This window comes from Cystoisospora suis (assembly GCF_002600585.1).
Source record: "Cystoisospora suis strain Wien I chromosome Unknown contig_1426, whole genome shotgun sequence".
Lineage (NCBI taxonomy): Eukaryota > Apicomplexa > Conoidasida > Eucoccidiorida > Sarcocystidae > Cystoisospora > Cystoisospora suis.
In genome coordinates this window covers 712-17,034 of record NW_027154226.1, presented here as the reverse complement: position 1 = coordinate 17,034, position 16,323 = coordinate 712, and the positions used below count along the sequence as shown (strand labels likewise).

The 16,323-nt window shown below is 42.8% G+C and overlaps 2 protein-coding genes across 2 annotated transcripts; one reads left to right on the top strand and one right to left on the bottom strand.

The window, feature by feature from the left end:
* Positions 1-1,074: 1,074 nt before the first annotated feature.
* On the bottom strand, positions 1,075-5,932 carry CSUI_003257 (uncharacterized protein). The gene is made up of 3 exons (XM_068063455.1): positions 4,913-5,932; positions 3,403-3,640; positions 1,075-2,637 (listed from the first exon to the last, which is right to left on the bottom strand). The coding sequence occupies exons 1-3, from the start codon at positions 5,179-5,181 to the stop codon at positions 2,089-2,091; spliced, it is 1,056 nt and encodes a 351-aa protein (XP_067924568.1). The 5' UTR covers positions 5,182-5,932; the 3' UTR covers positions 1,075-2,088.
* A 3,089-nt stretch (positions 5,933-9,021) lies between these two features.
* CSUI_003256 (nuclear factor nf7) lies at positions 9,022-16,284 on the top strand. Its single transcript, XM_068063454.1, has 7 exons — positions 9,022-9,973; positions 10,897-11,027; positions 12,160-12,416; positions 12,925-13,744; positions 14,553-14,898; positions 15,636-15,718; positions 16,127-16,284. The coding sequence occupies exons 2-7, from the start codon at positions 10,897-10,899 to the stop codon at positions 16,251-16,253; spliced, it is 1,764 nt and encodes a 587-aa protein (XP_067924567.1). The 5' UTR covers positions 9,022-9,973; the 3' UTR covers positions 16,254-16,284.
* The last annotated feature ends 39 nt before the right edge of the window (positions 16,285-16,323 follow it).

Sequence of the window (16,323 nt, the reverse complement as noted above, 5' to 3'; positions counted from 1 at the left end):
TTCTCTCTCTCTCTTTCCTTCCTCGGCTTGAGCTCCCCTATCAAGATCTTCTGTCTTTCTTCAGAGGAGGAAAGAGCGATAGACGCATCTCAAACATCTCCCCGTCTTCCTTAGATTTGTATATAGGGATGGAGTTGCTAAAGACTCTTTTTAGAGATGTTTCAAGGGCCACGTGTGAATGATCTCCAATCTTTCATGGGGCTGTCTGTTTTCTTAGGATATCTATGGCAATATTTGTCGATAGATCTGAAGTCGCTGAAAGCGAAAGAAGAAGATCAGAAAGATGTNNAGAGACCAGAGAGAAAAAGAAAGAAGACTGACCATCAAACTAGTGACAAGACACAACTGCATACCTGAAAAAATCTATATATAGAGATATAGATATAGTCGTCTATACAATGGATAGACAGAGAGATCTATATGGATAGACCTGTCTCCTGTCTACTGGGTCAGAAGTTCCTTTTTAGGTATGAGTTTTCGTATATCTCCACAGCAGAGGCCAGTCGAAAGCTTTTCTTCTTCTACTAGTCTCTCAATAGAAGTATATAGATCGATAAAGATAGATCGGTCAGATTAACGATAGATAGATAAATAGATTCATCAATAGAGCAAAGATCGATAGACAGATCCACCCGTCGTTGGATGGATAGGCAAGTATAACCTACGGCAACTGACAAGGTATTATGATCTTTCCCTTGTCTATGTATATATATGTAAACATCCGCACTTTCATATATCTATTTGTCTATCTCTATCTCTCTTCCTATGAATATGTTGCACACCCGAAATTCGCATTTGGAGTCTCTCTACCTATGTACATACGTGTATATATACGTATATATGTATTGTAAACTGACTGAATAGCGATAGAGGGGGGATGAGCGAGAGAGACGGCATGAAGTGAGAGAGAAGGAGACGAGAGAGAGAAAACGAAGAATTGTCACATTTCTCTCGAAGTAAAGACAAGAAGAAAGAGGGGGTGTGAGAAAAAGATTTCTTTGCATGTTTGATCGACAGAAAGTTCATTGACCTGGGTGAATTTGCGACAGTCGTTTGAAGCACGTAAGAAGTAAAGAAAGAAAGGAGAGAAAGAAAGAGAAGAGAAGCTCTAAAATATTCTCTTCTTTTATTCTCTATCTCTCTGAAGTGATGGATTTCTAAAGCGTTTGCACTTCTCTGTTCCACCCGGTAGGAACAAGATGACGATGGGCTGATTTGCCCTTTCTTTCTTTCATTCTTTCTTTCATTCTTTCTTTCTTTTTCTTTCTTCTTGAGAAACCGAGGGGTAAAAAGACAGACGAATGGACCGAGCAAAATAGATTGAAGATAGACAGAGATAAGACAGCGGATGAAGGTAGAGAGGCATATACACCCTGACCTCTCACCTCAACCATGCGTATACATACACATGCATATACTATACATATACACATATCCAGACATAGATGGACATTAATATATAGAGAGAGATAGAGAGAGAGAGTGATCGCTACTGTGATATACACGAGTGTGTATGTATCCGTCGTCCTGCCTGTATCTTGCTCAGAACAGTCCATTCACACACCTACATATACATGCATGCATCAAGATACATACAGGTATATGCGTAGATCTGTATACACTCACGTACATGTTAGATACTGCTATGTATACATGTATAGAAATGTAAACAAGGGAAACGTCCCCTAGGCTCTTTTCCCTCTCTCTCTTTCCGTGCTGCGAGGGCTGTCGAAACTTTCTTCTTCTTCTTGCTTCTCCTATGAATGACAAAAGAATCCCCGTGTGTCTCAGTGCCTAGATCCATCCATCTAGATAGATAGATAGATAGGTCTGTATTAACACCTCGACATATGCGTGTCTATCTCTGGAGGAGAGCTTCGATTCTCTTCTTNNAGAGAATCGAAGCTCTCCTACTTTCACCCCACTAGGAAAATTAACTCCTGCTTAGTTCATCTACCTAACACCGCAGATATAGATAGATAGGTTAAAGATAGATAGATTAAAGATAGATAGATTAAGATAGATAGAAGATAGAGATACGCGAAGAGTATGAAAAGGAGAAATACGTTGCTTCTGTGGATGTGTGTTCTATGAGAAGTGTGACCTATGTCTATCGAAGAGTTTGGATAGGGTGCTTTCATTATACCCTCCACCCCAGGAAATTCTCCTTTCTGTCTTTTCTGGAGAAGAAGAAGAAAGTGCATGCGAAGATTCGTCAAAGAGAGAGATATCCCTAAGCTCTTTAAGACGTATAGAAAGAGAGACAAACTTTAAGAGATAGAAGTAGAGCACACGTAATTCCTCGAAACTCCAAGATGATCGCTTCGTATCTTGATCGATAGCATGAGGCCTCTCTTCTTCTTCTTTTCTATTCAAAGATCTCTCAACGTGTTCCTCTTCATCTTTCTTTCCTGGGTGATACGAAGAAGAAGAAAGAGAAGAAGACTGATCTGCCTCTTCTTCTTCTGTATGAAGAGAAGCTGGTCTTGCTTGTCTTCCTCTTCGAGTTGCAGTTCTTCTTCCTCCATATCTTTGATAGAAGACTCTCCATGGAGGTATTCGGCCTATGTTCTCTTCTACTTCTCTTAAAATATCCGACGCTGCTATATGGAGACTTGAACGAGATAAAGGATTCTTCTACACACACAAGAAAGAATGGAAGAAACAAAGAGTAAAAAAGAAAGAAAGAAAGAGAGAGTAAGAAAGAAAGAAAGAGTGAGAAAGAGAGAGAGGATCGATTGTTGTATCGAGGCAGTGCCCCCCCCTATCAAAAATCTCCCATTCTCAAGACTGTAAGAAAGAAGAAGAAGAAGTCTAGAGACACGTCGGTCGCTCTTTCTCATACGCAGGCAGACTTACCAAAAAGGAAAGACTCACCCCCCCCCACCCCGTACTATATACAAACTCATATAGAGACATATATATATATATATATAGAGAGAGAGAGAGAGAGAGATAAATATACACATATATATGTATATACATATATACATATATAGATAGATATATATACATAGAGAGCGAGAGAGTCATAAGCCCAGTTGAGAAGAGTAGACGGTGTGAGAGAGAAAGATGCAAAGAAGATAGAATAAAGATAGATCAAAGACAGAGAAACTAGAAAGAGAGACATAAGAGACAGATGAATGGATAAACAGACTAGGGAGAAACAGTTAGATAGATCGACAGATCAAAGATTAATGGAGAGGCTGAAGATAGAGAGATAGACAAATAGATAAAAGATAGATAGATAGATTAAAGATAGATTAAAGATAGAAAGATGACATATAGATCGATAGACAGATTGAAGACTGAGGTAGACTCAATAGAGATGTTGATCTGTCTCGTCTCGTCAAAATTCTTCTGCATAGAAAGAGTGAGTGAAGAGTCGTGAGGTGTACATACAGGAGTTTGTGTGACCACATCAAAGTAATCCATCCGAAGAATTTTCTTGTGAATATCGAGTAATTCATCTTCTAGCTCTTTCAGAAGTTTCTCTCTCTCAGATTTAACTGCATATCGGGGATAGAGAGAATCTTCTCCGCCTCCGAAGGCTCCTCCTCCTCCTCTTGGATCAGCATCGAGACGCTGCTCATCAAACAGAAGCCGATCTCGATTATAAGCCGAATCCAATCTCAAGTGACTAGAAAGAAAGAGATAAGAAAGAAATAAGGGAGAAAGGAAGAGATGAGAAAGAGAGAAAGAAAAGAAAGAAAGAGATAAGAAAGGTCTTGCCTAAGAGACTGGAGGTGAGAAAATAATTGTCTTCTTTCTCTCTCGAACGGCAGAAAGATACATCTGTCTGCATAGGTAGCATGTATATTCTTATGATGTGTACATACACCTCAGAGCATTCATACGGACAAAGATGTATGAAGAAAGAGAAGAGTTCGTCACCTACTACTAAAGGCTAAAAGCGATGCCTTTCTTTCTTTTGAACAAAAAATGGACATGCCAGAAGAAACGAAAGAAACACGCAAATCTCTTTCCATACATACCTCCTCTTCTATTACCCCGCCCCATATCTATCTATCTTTAATCTATCTAACTGTCTCTACTCTATCTATCTACCTATCTATCTTTGATCTATCTATTATCTACCTATCTATCTATGTACCTACCTATCTATCTTGCTATAGAGTAACACCTAAAAGACTTCTCGTAGATGAGGGCGTGATGCTGCCCCTTACTGTTGATTGAATACACCTAGTAGTAGTAGGAGGAGGAGGACTAGGGTGGATATACACACCTTCTCAAGGAGCCCGTGCATGCAACATGTCTATAGACATGTGTTCTGTCCATACAGAAGTTTAAAGCGAGAAAGAATTCAATACATAGATAGAGGTGTAGACAAACTCACAGACAAAGAGAGATAGATAGAGATACATTGAAAGAGAGATATCTGAAAGAAGATGAGGTGGGTGGGGAGAAGAGGAGAATGAAGAGAATTACCATAGCACGTAGACAGAGGGATATCTATCGGGCTATAAGAGACTATTGAATACATGTCTTTCACTCTATGTCTACCTACAGGCACACACACATACACACGGGTTTGGTCTGTATGTGCGTGTGCCTGTAGGCATGGTAGAGGATGAAATAGCTATAGATCGAGATCGGTAGATATGTATGTATGGGGCAGGGAGATACGCTTATCCATCAATGAGAGGAATGTGCATATCTTGTAGATCTCTTATTGGATAGAGAATGTCCAAGCCAGTCCGCTCTCTAAGTGAAGGAACTCCAAGAAACAGAACGAAAGAAAGAAAGAAAGACTTCTTCCGACTTCTTTCTTACTTTGTCTACGTTGTATCAGTATGAAACAGGTAACGCTGTAAGACATTCAAGCAAGTCGAGAAGAGTCTCATCTCTTTCTTTCTTTCTTTCTCTCTTTCTTTCTTTTTCTCTGGCTTACTTTTTGAGAGAGAACTTGAGAACTTCTGTTGCATATTTTAGATAGAACCATCGAGGGTAGTATGCCTTCTCTTCTGCTATTCTTGTTCTCTTAATACAAGGCTTTTCATAGGTTTGGATTAAGAGAGTTTGCTTATGCACACGCCATCTCTTCCCCCACTTAAAGACTTGAGCTAAAGATGCAAGAAGAGAAGAAGAAGAGCCTGTCGATTTCGAAGCTCCTAGAGCTCCTCCCCCACGCCTTCCATATACATGTACATGACAAGCCATCTCTCTCTACATAGATATTCTTGCTTCTTTCTCCTCATCTCTTCTTCTCCATGATAGCTCTCTATCTAGAGCTATCTGCTTGGGTTTCCCTAGTTAGCTATGTCTATCATGTGTCTCTCTCTATATCTTTCTATCTCTCTCTTTATGTCTCTCCGTTTCTTGCTCTATCTCTTGCTCTATCGATTTCTGTCTACGTATCTGGTCCCCTTAAGCCGTCCTCTGGCTGTGTGTGTAACGAGAGAGAAGAGGAAGAGGAGGGATGGATCTCCGTAGAAGAAAAGAGAGAGTTACTGATCCACGCCAGGATTCTTTAGAGAAGGAAGAAGGGTACGGAGTATGTAGATATCGAAATGTGTATGGAGAGACGAGCGGCTGAAGTGTACATACACCTGAAAGGCTTGGAATGAAGAAGCCCATCAAGAGAGAGGCATCTTCAGATGGAGTTGAAAGGGAGAAAAAGGTGAGGAACAACAGCGGAGATTGCCTTATGGATTTCACTAGAAAAGGCAAAAGAAAACAAAGAATGAACTAGAAAGGAAAGTGAAAAGAAAGACGTTTCATTGGCTGAGAGAAGAGAGAGAGACGAAAAGAAAAAGGAGAAAGTAGAGAAGAACACGCTAGAAAAAGATGTCTAGAAAAGCACGAAGCCGTTATCATTGCTCTACGAAGGAGAAGAAGAAGAGGAGAAAGAAGAGGAGGAATGAGAAGGAACGCAAGAGAAGAAGAGGCAGAAGAGAGAGTGAAGCATCTTCTATGGAAATGTGAAGTTCCTCTTTTCGAACCAACTTGAGAGAAGCTCGGAGATTAAGATGTCGAAGGGCTCTTTGAAGGACTTTTCTTTGCATGCGGACATGCATATGAAGTCTCTCACGTATCTTTCAGAGAGAAAAGAAAGAAGAAAAGACGCAAGACTGAAGATAATCTTAGAGCTCTCGTCTTGTCTTGCTGTACGTGTTTCCCTATGAGACAGAATTGCTTTCAAGAAGAGACAAGAACGGGTGAAAACAAAAGAGGAGATTTGCTGGAGTCAACGGAGACAAGAGTGAAGAAGAAAAGTGTGTTTCCTACTCTTTCACCAACTTCCTCGGTGTACAGACACCTAAAGCTTTCTTCTTTCGTTCCACGATGGGGTTGTAGGCCCCCTCGGAGGAAAAGAAGTGAGGTGTATGTACACCTCAGAACCACTTGAACTACCACTGATAGAGAAAGAAATGAGCTCTCACTACTGAGATTCCACGAGGGAAAGGAAGAGTGTCCTTTGAGAAAGACGGAAGCCGTCCATGTCTCTTAAGCGACTCTTTATTCATGAAGAACGAAGAATAGCAGGAGAGCACGAGGGCTATATTTCTATATATACATGGTGGATATATATGCGTACTCTCCTTACTTTCAGTCACGGGAAGATTATCTTTTCTTCCGCAAGAAAACGGAGCAAGTTTTCTTTTTCAACTTGTTCTTTTTCATTAGATTCTCTCTAATCTGCCTTTCTCAGACCTACACACATATGCATATATCCTATACATGCATATATAGCTATCGTCATATACATACGTAAACAACACTCAGAGCTCATGTCAATGGAATCGGGTGAACATAGAGCAAAGCCCCGAAAGTGTGGAGTTCTTCGACCAGCTATCCAGCGTACATCTATATATCTGCATACCCATGTACCCCTATATGTATGGAGAGTGAATATGTCTACCTACCTATGTGTGACTGTTGAGAATACAGTTGTCTGTCCAGCTTGGCTCTTGTTGAATCCGTGGCGATCTCTGCCATATGGAGGTCTAGGTGAACAGACACGTTGATAACGCTCGGCCTTTCCTCTGCAAGAATCATGAAGTCCTTCTTCTAATGCAGAGTAGACTCTATATCCCTGTCTATTTATCTATCTCTGTTTATTGTATCCATGTATCTATCTGTCTCTAATCTATCTATATATGTATAGCGAGAGGTGTATATACACATGAGAGTGTTTTCATATCGGCTCTGAGAGTAGCAAAGGAACGAAACTTGTAAGTCTTTTCTTCTGTCTATCGTCGCGAGGGGATTTTTGCCGAGGAGTTTCTCCTTGCTTCCATTCTTCCTTTCCTTTCTCTCTCGTCATACGTGTCTACTTGTCTATCACTCTTTTGCACGGTATGTACTGTAGGTAAGATATTGCATGCAGAGAACTCTCCTATACACATGCATACCCCTCCTATCTAGACATATTGCTGGGCAAAGCTATTCTGTTTAGACATATAGCATGGGTGAGGCCCAGCAAGGTAGAGAGAGCTCACTAGTACTACTCCTACTAGTAAGCGCTTAGTCTCGGAACAAAGAGAGCATCGGGTTTTTTTCGAATCGATTCTCCTTCCTTCTCGATGAGAAGTTTCGCCACGATATATCTAAACACATAAGCATCGCTCGTTGCCTCTCAAAAGCTTCTCTTCCTTTCTTTCTCGCTACACTTATGAAATTTCCTTCACACTCCTTGCAACATGAGAGAGAGAGACAGAACGTTTGAGCGCGTAGAGGTTTTTCTTCTTTTTCTTCCTCTTCGCGAACATGTCTCTTTCTCCGCAAACGAAGCTAAGAAACCTTCGAGTCGTAATCGAACTAAACAGAAAGAGAAAGAAAGACAGAACGAAAGAGAAAACGCTGATAGATACACATACACGGCGAGTCCACCTGACTGAGTGTGTTGTGTATGTGAACTTGCCTTGTCGCGATATAGGGGGACAGAATGCAGTAGAATGAGAGGCGACGGAGTGTCTGTCGTTCTTCCCCCGTCCCTTTCTTTCTAGGGTGTCTCTTGCAAGAAGAGAAGAATCGTTATCTTCTTTCGATGGATCCAATCGAAGAAGATCGATAGTTGGGCACATTGTGACGGCGGCTGGGCGGTTGGGGGGACCCAGAGAGCTAGCTATCGATATCTCGAATGCCAAGATGAATACGCGGGATAAATAAACGGATGGAAAGATAGACACCGAAGATTGACAGACAGAGAAGTATGAAGTCGCTCGATGAGGAGAAAGTCAGCCGATCTGAAGATGAGGGGGTTGGAACAGCCTTGACAAACCTGTGGAGGAGACAGGAGGAGTGCTCGAAGCATCTTGAGAAGAACAAGTGTCACGGTCATAGGAGCAATAGGACTCAAGTCCCTAAGACTTCTGAAGCGTTTTCTCATCCCCCCTTTCTTGTCACCCTATTTTTCGCTTGTCTTTAAGGTCTTTCGCGTTTCTCACTTTTCTGTTGTCGACGTTTCTCTCAATCTCTGAGTCGTTCGTGCGCCCCCGTCCTACGAAGGAGACGTCCTCCACACACCGCAGTTGCTTGGGCATGTGGGAGAAGATGAGAAGAACACCAAGGGAATAACAGAGAAAACGACAGAAAAGCAGTGCGATGGATTCCTTTAAAGAAAGGTCCACATCGAGGCAAGGTAATGCAGACCCCACCCCCCCCATCACATCTCTCCCCCCTTATTCACTGTGGAAGTTCGTAAAGGCTCACTGCTGACTCGTGGTCTTGGGGAGAGAGAACCTAGTGGTGACGAGGCAAAGAGAAGAGAAGACCGGAAGGATGATGATGATGAGGATGACGATGTGATGGATCGGATCGGGTGGAGGGTTGTGTGTGTTTCGAGGAGAGAAAGATGAGGCGGAAGGGAGGGTTCCTTCACTATAGACGGGAAGAGGATGACTGTTTGCTCTTTCTATTCTTACGACCAAATTGAGCCACCACTACCACCACCATTACAACAACCCTAGATAGGACCCTCCTTCTCCTGGTTATCTTTCTTTTCTCTCTTCAGGAACCTTGCTTTCCTTTAGATTCTCATCTCCACTTCGGGTGTACGTACACCTCATCAGAGAGACACCCAGACGACCACTCCTAGTAGGACGACTACTACTACTACTACAGTTAGCAGGACTTCTTACTTTTCTGTGTCCCCAAACTTTCCCATCGTCATCTTCGGTTCTCCCCTTCATCTCAAACACATTCATCCCTGCTGTTGCTTTGTATCATCGTCATCCTCCTCCTCCTCCCAGAGGGAGAGAAGAGAGTGAGAGCCTTGCTAATGCTGACTGATCCTCCTGGTGACTCCTCCCTCTCCCGACTGGTACTACTACTACTACTGCTGCTGCTGCTGAGCGACTGACTCACCCTGCAACAGCAACAGCAGGAGGAGGAGGTCTCTATTCTTATCTATCATCGGTGGGATTCCTCTTAGTAGTAGTAGTAGTTTGTGGAAGGACAGATGGATGGACGGACGCAGTGATATGTTTTTTCTTCTTTCTTCTGTCCTTATCGCGCACTGACAACGTAGTCTTTCTTGGTTTCCCTTTCCTTCTCTTTCATGTTGTTCTTCTTCTTTTCGCTTTCAATCTCTTTTACATCAACCACATCTGCTGAAGAGAAAAGAGGGCGGCGGAAAGCAGAGAGAGAGAGAGGGTGTAAGTGAGAGAAACTCTCTCGGCCCTTTTTCTTTTTGGTGACAATTCCAAAGAAAGAAAGCATTTTTCTATATAGAATAAAGGAGGATTACCTATCCCTTCTTCGTCTGGGTGGGTGCTTTCTTTTTTTTTCCTTTCATTCATTCTTCTCTTTCCTTCCTTTCTCTCCGTATCCTTGCTCCCTCCGAACTGACAACGCAGAGGAGGAGGAGGTTTCTTTCTTTTTGATGTAATTTATCAAGAAGGAAGAACACACTTTTTGTCGCTTCCTCTTCATTTCTTCCCCATCTCTCTTTTCCTTCCTTTCTTCTTGGCAACACCTTTATTCCTTTCCTTTCTCATCTTCAGCAAAAGTAAGGAAAGCCACTTAAGGACGAGCTCCTACGCAAAAAGTGGACCATTCTTTCATGTTTCACTCGCGTCTTTTTTCTGCCCGAGCCCCCAGGAAAGCTCGTGTCTCTCTGCTGATCTTCTTTGGCTTTTTCAATTCCTCCCATCTTTTCTTTTAAAGTCTCTGCAAAACCTCGCGTAAAGTCATTTTCGTAGGCAGAGATCGATAGAGACGTAAAGAGATCGACGGGTGAAGAGAGATAGGTAGATAGATGTAGAAGACAGAGATAGACAGGTCATTGTAGTGTTTCACGAGTGTCCTTATCTTTCTTTCGTCGCCTACAGCTCTCCTAAGTATCTTGGAAGAGGGGAAAAGAGGAGATTCTTCTTCTTCACAAGAAATCTGTCTCCTTCCTTTCCTCCCTCTTGTACCTGCACGCATCAACTACAATCCATCTCTTTGAAAGTGGAATTTCTGTTTTTCTTTCTTCAGTTCCTATCCTTTTTGGACTTCTCTTTCCTTCTCTGTCTCTTTTCTTCTTGTGTATTGCTTGCCTTTCCTTTTGCTCTGAGACGTTTGGGCCTTTCTTCCTCTTTAGATCTTCCTCTGTTGTCTACTACTTCAAGGAGTCTGGGAATGTTCTGTTTCATTAGATCTTCTTCGTAGGGAGAGAAGTAGAGACACTTTTCTCACGAAGTGTCTCTACTTCTCTCCTTACGTCTACGCATCTCTGTGCATGAATGTGTAGGAATCTGTAGAGTTGTGAATGTATGTATACCACTTGAGATATCGCATCGTTAGCTCTGCCTCTCTAAGGTGTTTCTGCTTGTCACACGGTCTCCTCTTCTCTCTTGTCTTTGGTCTCTCTCTGTGGAGGGAAATGTCTCTTCTATGATGTTTTGGCTTCTCTCTTTCTTTTTCTCTTTTCTTATTCGATTTGTGTAGATGACTTTAGCAGTGCTCCTTCCGAAGGAGGAAGGCGTTGGCTTCTCTCTGCGTAAACATTCTTCCTCATCGTCGACAGGATCAGGCGGCTCATCTCCAGGAGATTTCAAAGTAGCTGTGGATCTCTCCAAGTAATCCCCAAAGAGACATGGAAGTGAAAGAGAAAGAAAAAGAAGACGACGANNTCGTCGTCTTCTTTTTCTTTCTCGTTCAATTCTCCTCGTCTATCACTACCAGTCTCTTGGAAAGACTGTATCTGTATAGCTAGCTGTACATAGCTAGGTGTGATGTATCTAGGTATATGGGTAGATCTCTCTCATTCTGGAGTGCCTACAGGTGTGTAGATGCATCTCTAGAGACAGGGAGGGAGTGTAGGATGACTGCTTTAGGGAGGTTCTACTGACGAGGGCCTTCATTTCTTTGTCAGTAAAGACCTTCACAGACACATACACAGACATATCTATCTCGATTATCTATTGTCGATGCTAGCATTTTTGTCTACTGTATCTGCCGATCTGTCCTTAATCTATCTAGCTCTTCTGTTTAGTTTGTCTCTCTCTGTCTTCGGTCTTTGTGTATATCTGAGTATGTTTGACATCTGTATGTCTCTCGATCTCTCTCTCTCTGTGTATTTTCTATCTATCTCTATGTATTAGAGAGGAGAGGGGTTGTCTCGGATTCAGAGGGAAAAGAACTAGGAGGAGAGCGGATCGACGGACTTCTCTCTCTTTCCAAATCAAAATACTTCCTCGTTGGAGTGTATATACACATACAATGGGACGTTATCTCGTGCTTCTATCTTCACGTATACCTACATGCATACACCCCATCTGTACTCAAAGCATATAAACGACTACATCTCATGCAGACCTATGTATACAAGTGCATATTTCTATCTATATATATATACATATGGCCTCTTACTTTTCTCTTTATCAAAGCTGTACATGTCCGTGTGTAGTATGCTTGTGAGTTTGTTGCGAGGAGGGTCTACGTGTCGGCTTGTATTCGGTCATCTAGTCGGTGTAGGAGGAGATCTCCACAAGAAGGAACAGCATACATACCCCCATCTAGATCTCTCTCTCTACACATACATAGATAGATTCTTTCTCGTTGTCTTTCTCCTCATGGTAGCCATTCAGCTCCTCTTAGGGACACTCCATCATGGCTAGGATACTTTCCTGTTCTCTTCTTTCTTCTTTCCTGGTGTTTCTCCCTTCATTCTTTCCTTCTTTTCCTGCTCTTCTTTCCTTCTTTCTTTAGTGAAGTGTCAGATGGAGAATGGGAGAGAGTCTTTAGAAGTCGTCTGTTTCAAGACTGGCTATCGTCTTATGCGAGGTCTGATCGCATGACCTTAACTCGAGTGTCTATACACCAGATTCAGTATTCTGCTGTACACGACAAGGCGAAAGCGAAGAAGAACGCCCCAACTACACTAGACGGCGATCAGGAGGATACACACGCTGAAAATGACGATGCGAATGAGAGAAATCTACCAAAAATCGTATCTGTTGATCTAAGTAAGAAAAGAATCTATTCACACATTTCTAATCTATCTGTCTTTTCTCTTCTTCGGAAAGGTGAAACGAATGATGGATGAAACAAGAGTGTAGATCTTGTTTGCACGCATGAGTCGTATGTATATCAACGTGGCAGAAGAAAAAGAAGAAATCTTCGCTGATCTCTCTTTCTTTCAGTAGACTTCTCTCTTTCTCCTTCTCAGCTATATGTATTCATGTACATACATGTGTGCCTATATATGACAAGAGTAGGTAGATGGTAGCATATCTCAGGGGTGCTTCTCATGAGCTTGTTGTAAAAGTTTACTTCCAGTGTACATACACTGCATCACCAGTCTGTCGTTGTCATCTATCTCTCTCTTCCCTTCTTCCTTTTTTCTTTTTTTCTTTGTTGCTCTTTTCATTCTTTCTCTTTCCCATCTTCTCCCTTTCCCCTCTTGGTCGTCGTCATCCTTTATCCTTCCTCTTTCTCTCCATCTATCTGTCTCTATTTCTTGCCCCTCTTCAGCTCTTGAAGCCAAAGACAAGGAGAACAAGGTGTATACAGGAACGATCATCCTTAGGCCTTTACGTCGCGCCGTCTTAGTGTTGCTGCGAAACATCGAGACAGGCACGGATACGTGCTGCTTTGTAAGGAAGCCCAATCTGACTCTAGGTTTAACGGATAATCTTGAGCTTCCTGAGGGGGATTTCGACACATCGACAGGGCGATTCGTAGGTGCATGCGCAGAAGCGTTAGAGAAAGAGCTCGGTCATCCTGTCTATGAGAAAGATCTCGTCAATCTTACTCAGGTGGCCTTTGGTAATGGAGGTCTCTTCATAGGCAGGGGGTGCTCCACTCAAGAGGAAGAGGAGTTCGGCTTAAAGATGAAGAAGAAACAGCAGCAGCAGGGAGAAGAAGAAGAGGCGGGGTGCACTACCCATAAGGGAAAGACGAGCAAGAAGTCTAACCCACCCCATGGAGGGAGCGAGTTGAATAGCAGTCCCCATGAAACTAAGAAGATGATCGACACTGAAGAAGACGGACAGGCGGCGATCTGTCATGTCGAATCGACAAGATATGATGAGAGAGTAGAGCTCTATCTCTACAGAGCCAATCTTTCCGTCGAGAAGATGTCTAGTATTGAGGCGAGAATCGGACGTATTCGACGGAGGGTGGGAGGAGGAAAGCCAGGGGCCGCAGTTGTAGTATCTTCTTCATCTTCTACGACAAATGCCTCCAGCGATACTTCCTCTTCTTCTGCGACCAAATCTGAGGAACAGCAAGCGCCAGGGGCAAAGACGATGAACGACGCCTCGTGTGGGGAGGGAGAGCCCATTAAACTGAGGTATATCGATAGCGATAAAGATCAGGATGAATGATTGATGATACACCAAATCAGTCACACACGGAAAGATCAAGAGAAACGCACGTCAACATGCCGCCGGCTCTAAAGACATGTGCATCTATGGGGATATCTACATACATACATAGATAGGCAGATACGCCTGCTCGATCCGTAGGAACTATATAGAGATAGGTAGAGAGATAGGAATGACGGGAATGGATGTGTATGGACGATTGGCTATCGATTTGTAAAGACTCTTTCCTGAGGCTTCAACATCAGTCAGCAGCTGTAGTCTATTCATGTCTGTCTTCTCATGGTGGGTCTCCTTTCGCGAGGTCATCTTCTGCGTGAAACGTAGACACGTGGCTAACTAGCTAGCTAGCTCCGTGTCTACGGGATCATGTTTGCCGTATGCCTTGCGTGTACATACCTGTACATGATGGTGAGGAGAGAAATGGAATGGTCTATGAGCTATGTTGCTGTAGACATGAGCTTAGTTGGTTCTGTATGTCTTCGTCGTGGACGTCTCGTAGATGACTCTCAGAGAGTATGAGAATTGAAGAAGAAGAAGCATGTCTTACTCGCGTCTATCTACCTTATGCGTGTAGAAAACAGTCTCTCTCGAATACAAGCGTTCGGTGTATGACTAGTGTACATACACCACATCTCTTCGTGATACAAGAGATTTTGATTCGCCGCCTTTCTTTCCGTCTGTCTTCCTTTCTTCCTTTTGTTCTTTCTGTCTTGATCACTTTGCTTTCTTTCTTTTTCATCCATCTTTCTTTCTTCTTTTTCTGTCTTTTTGTAGTTTAGTTCAGTTGGGGGATGCGTGGAGTTTGACAACGAATGTGCCGGCGGTGACTGCGATTCTTTTAGTGCATGAACTTCGGTATCATCGATTGATGCCTAAGTATCGACACTCTCTCTTCGATGCTTCTTCAAACAAAGAGAACGGGAACGGCAACAGCCCGGGCCATACAACGCATAATAGTAGCGGCGCTGGTGGTCCAGAAGGAAGAAGTAGTGGCGATTCTTCTCAAGGAGGAGAAGGTTTGGTGAAGTCCGTCGCGCAGTTCAAGCATATTAATGAACTAGAGCCAACCTCGAAAGGTCTTAATCTTCGTGTGAAGGTCGTCAGCCCCATTGTGATCGATGTAAGTCGATAAAGATCAGAATGCTAGAGAAAGAGATAGGCCAGAGATAGCAAGAGAGATGGAGGAAAAGAAAGAAGTGGGGGAGAGACAGCGAAAGAGGGAGGAGATCAGATGAGATAAGCAAAGGAAGATAGATAGATAGATGAGAGGTAGATACATCAGAGAGAGAGGAGATGGAGAGAGGGCCAGCTTCACAGAGAGAGACGAGGAGACAGTTCGCAATCGGACTCCTTTCTTTTTCTTTGTGTTCGAGTTGTCTTGCCTTTGTGTATGCTTGTATATGAGTATGGGGTATAGCGCCCCTCTATGTGATAGATACATACCACCTCTGTAGACTGGAGCTCAGTATAGGAATTGAGTTGGCTGTCTTCTTTTCTACTTCAAGTGCTTCTTCTTTTCTCTTGCTTTTCGTATATAGAGAAGAGGCATAGATGGTATGAATATACACATGTATGAAGCTACCTGGCGAAAAAGAGGAAGAGATTCATTCGTGGACCGATGATAGACATTTCCACAAAACATGTGGTTGCTCTCGCCGATCCCCGTCGACAGCTGAGGAATGTATATGCCTGTCTAGAGATGGATAAAGAAATAGATTCAAGACAGGTAGATACGTAGATATGTTAATGTCGAGATGGCTCTCTCTCGGCTTATATTCGGAGAAGTGTGCCCATGTGACTCGTCCTTTCAATGAGAAATCTTGCTTTCTTTTCTATGCTTTCTTCTTTCTATTTCAGAAGGAGAGAACTTTTCCGAGCGGTCGTGTGAGTCGTGAAGGTCATGTGGTGGTCGGCGATTCTCAAGCTCTCATCACTCTCAAGTAACGCCGCCACCAATCCCTCGCTTCTCCTTCTTCTCTCTCTCCTTTTTCTTTATCTCTCTCATTCCTAGTCTTTCTTCTTCCTCGAGTCAAGCTACTTTATTCACATTCATTCTCTTAGACTACATCGTATGTATCTACATACACATGTCTATAAGACTGTGATACTGCATGCACCTGTACGTATGAATGTGTGCGTAAGCATGTATGGAGAAGTATGTATGTATCTATGAAGATGGGAATATATATATATGTGTATGGATTGTAACTTTGTATGAGTATGTATGTATGTGTATGCTTGTAGTCTTACGTATACCTGGGGTGTGAATATGATGTATGTGTGTAGATCATGTGTATATGTGTATGTATATATGTATGTATGTATGGTGTTGCATGCATTGTTTCTAGGTTGGTGGATAGCCAGTTGGATCTACCCGATGCAGAGGGGAGTTGTCTACTCATTCGCAACGGCTTAATTACGATGGAGGAGGGCCACATGAAACTCCTCGTTGATCGATGGGGCAAAATTACGTAAGTAGAAAGACCACACAGAACTACCGACAGAGGGGAATGAAGGAGCCGATCAAAGAAGAAGAAGAAGAAAG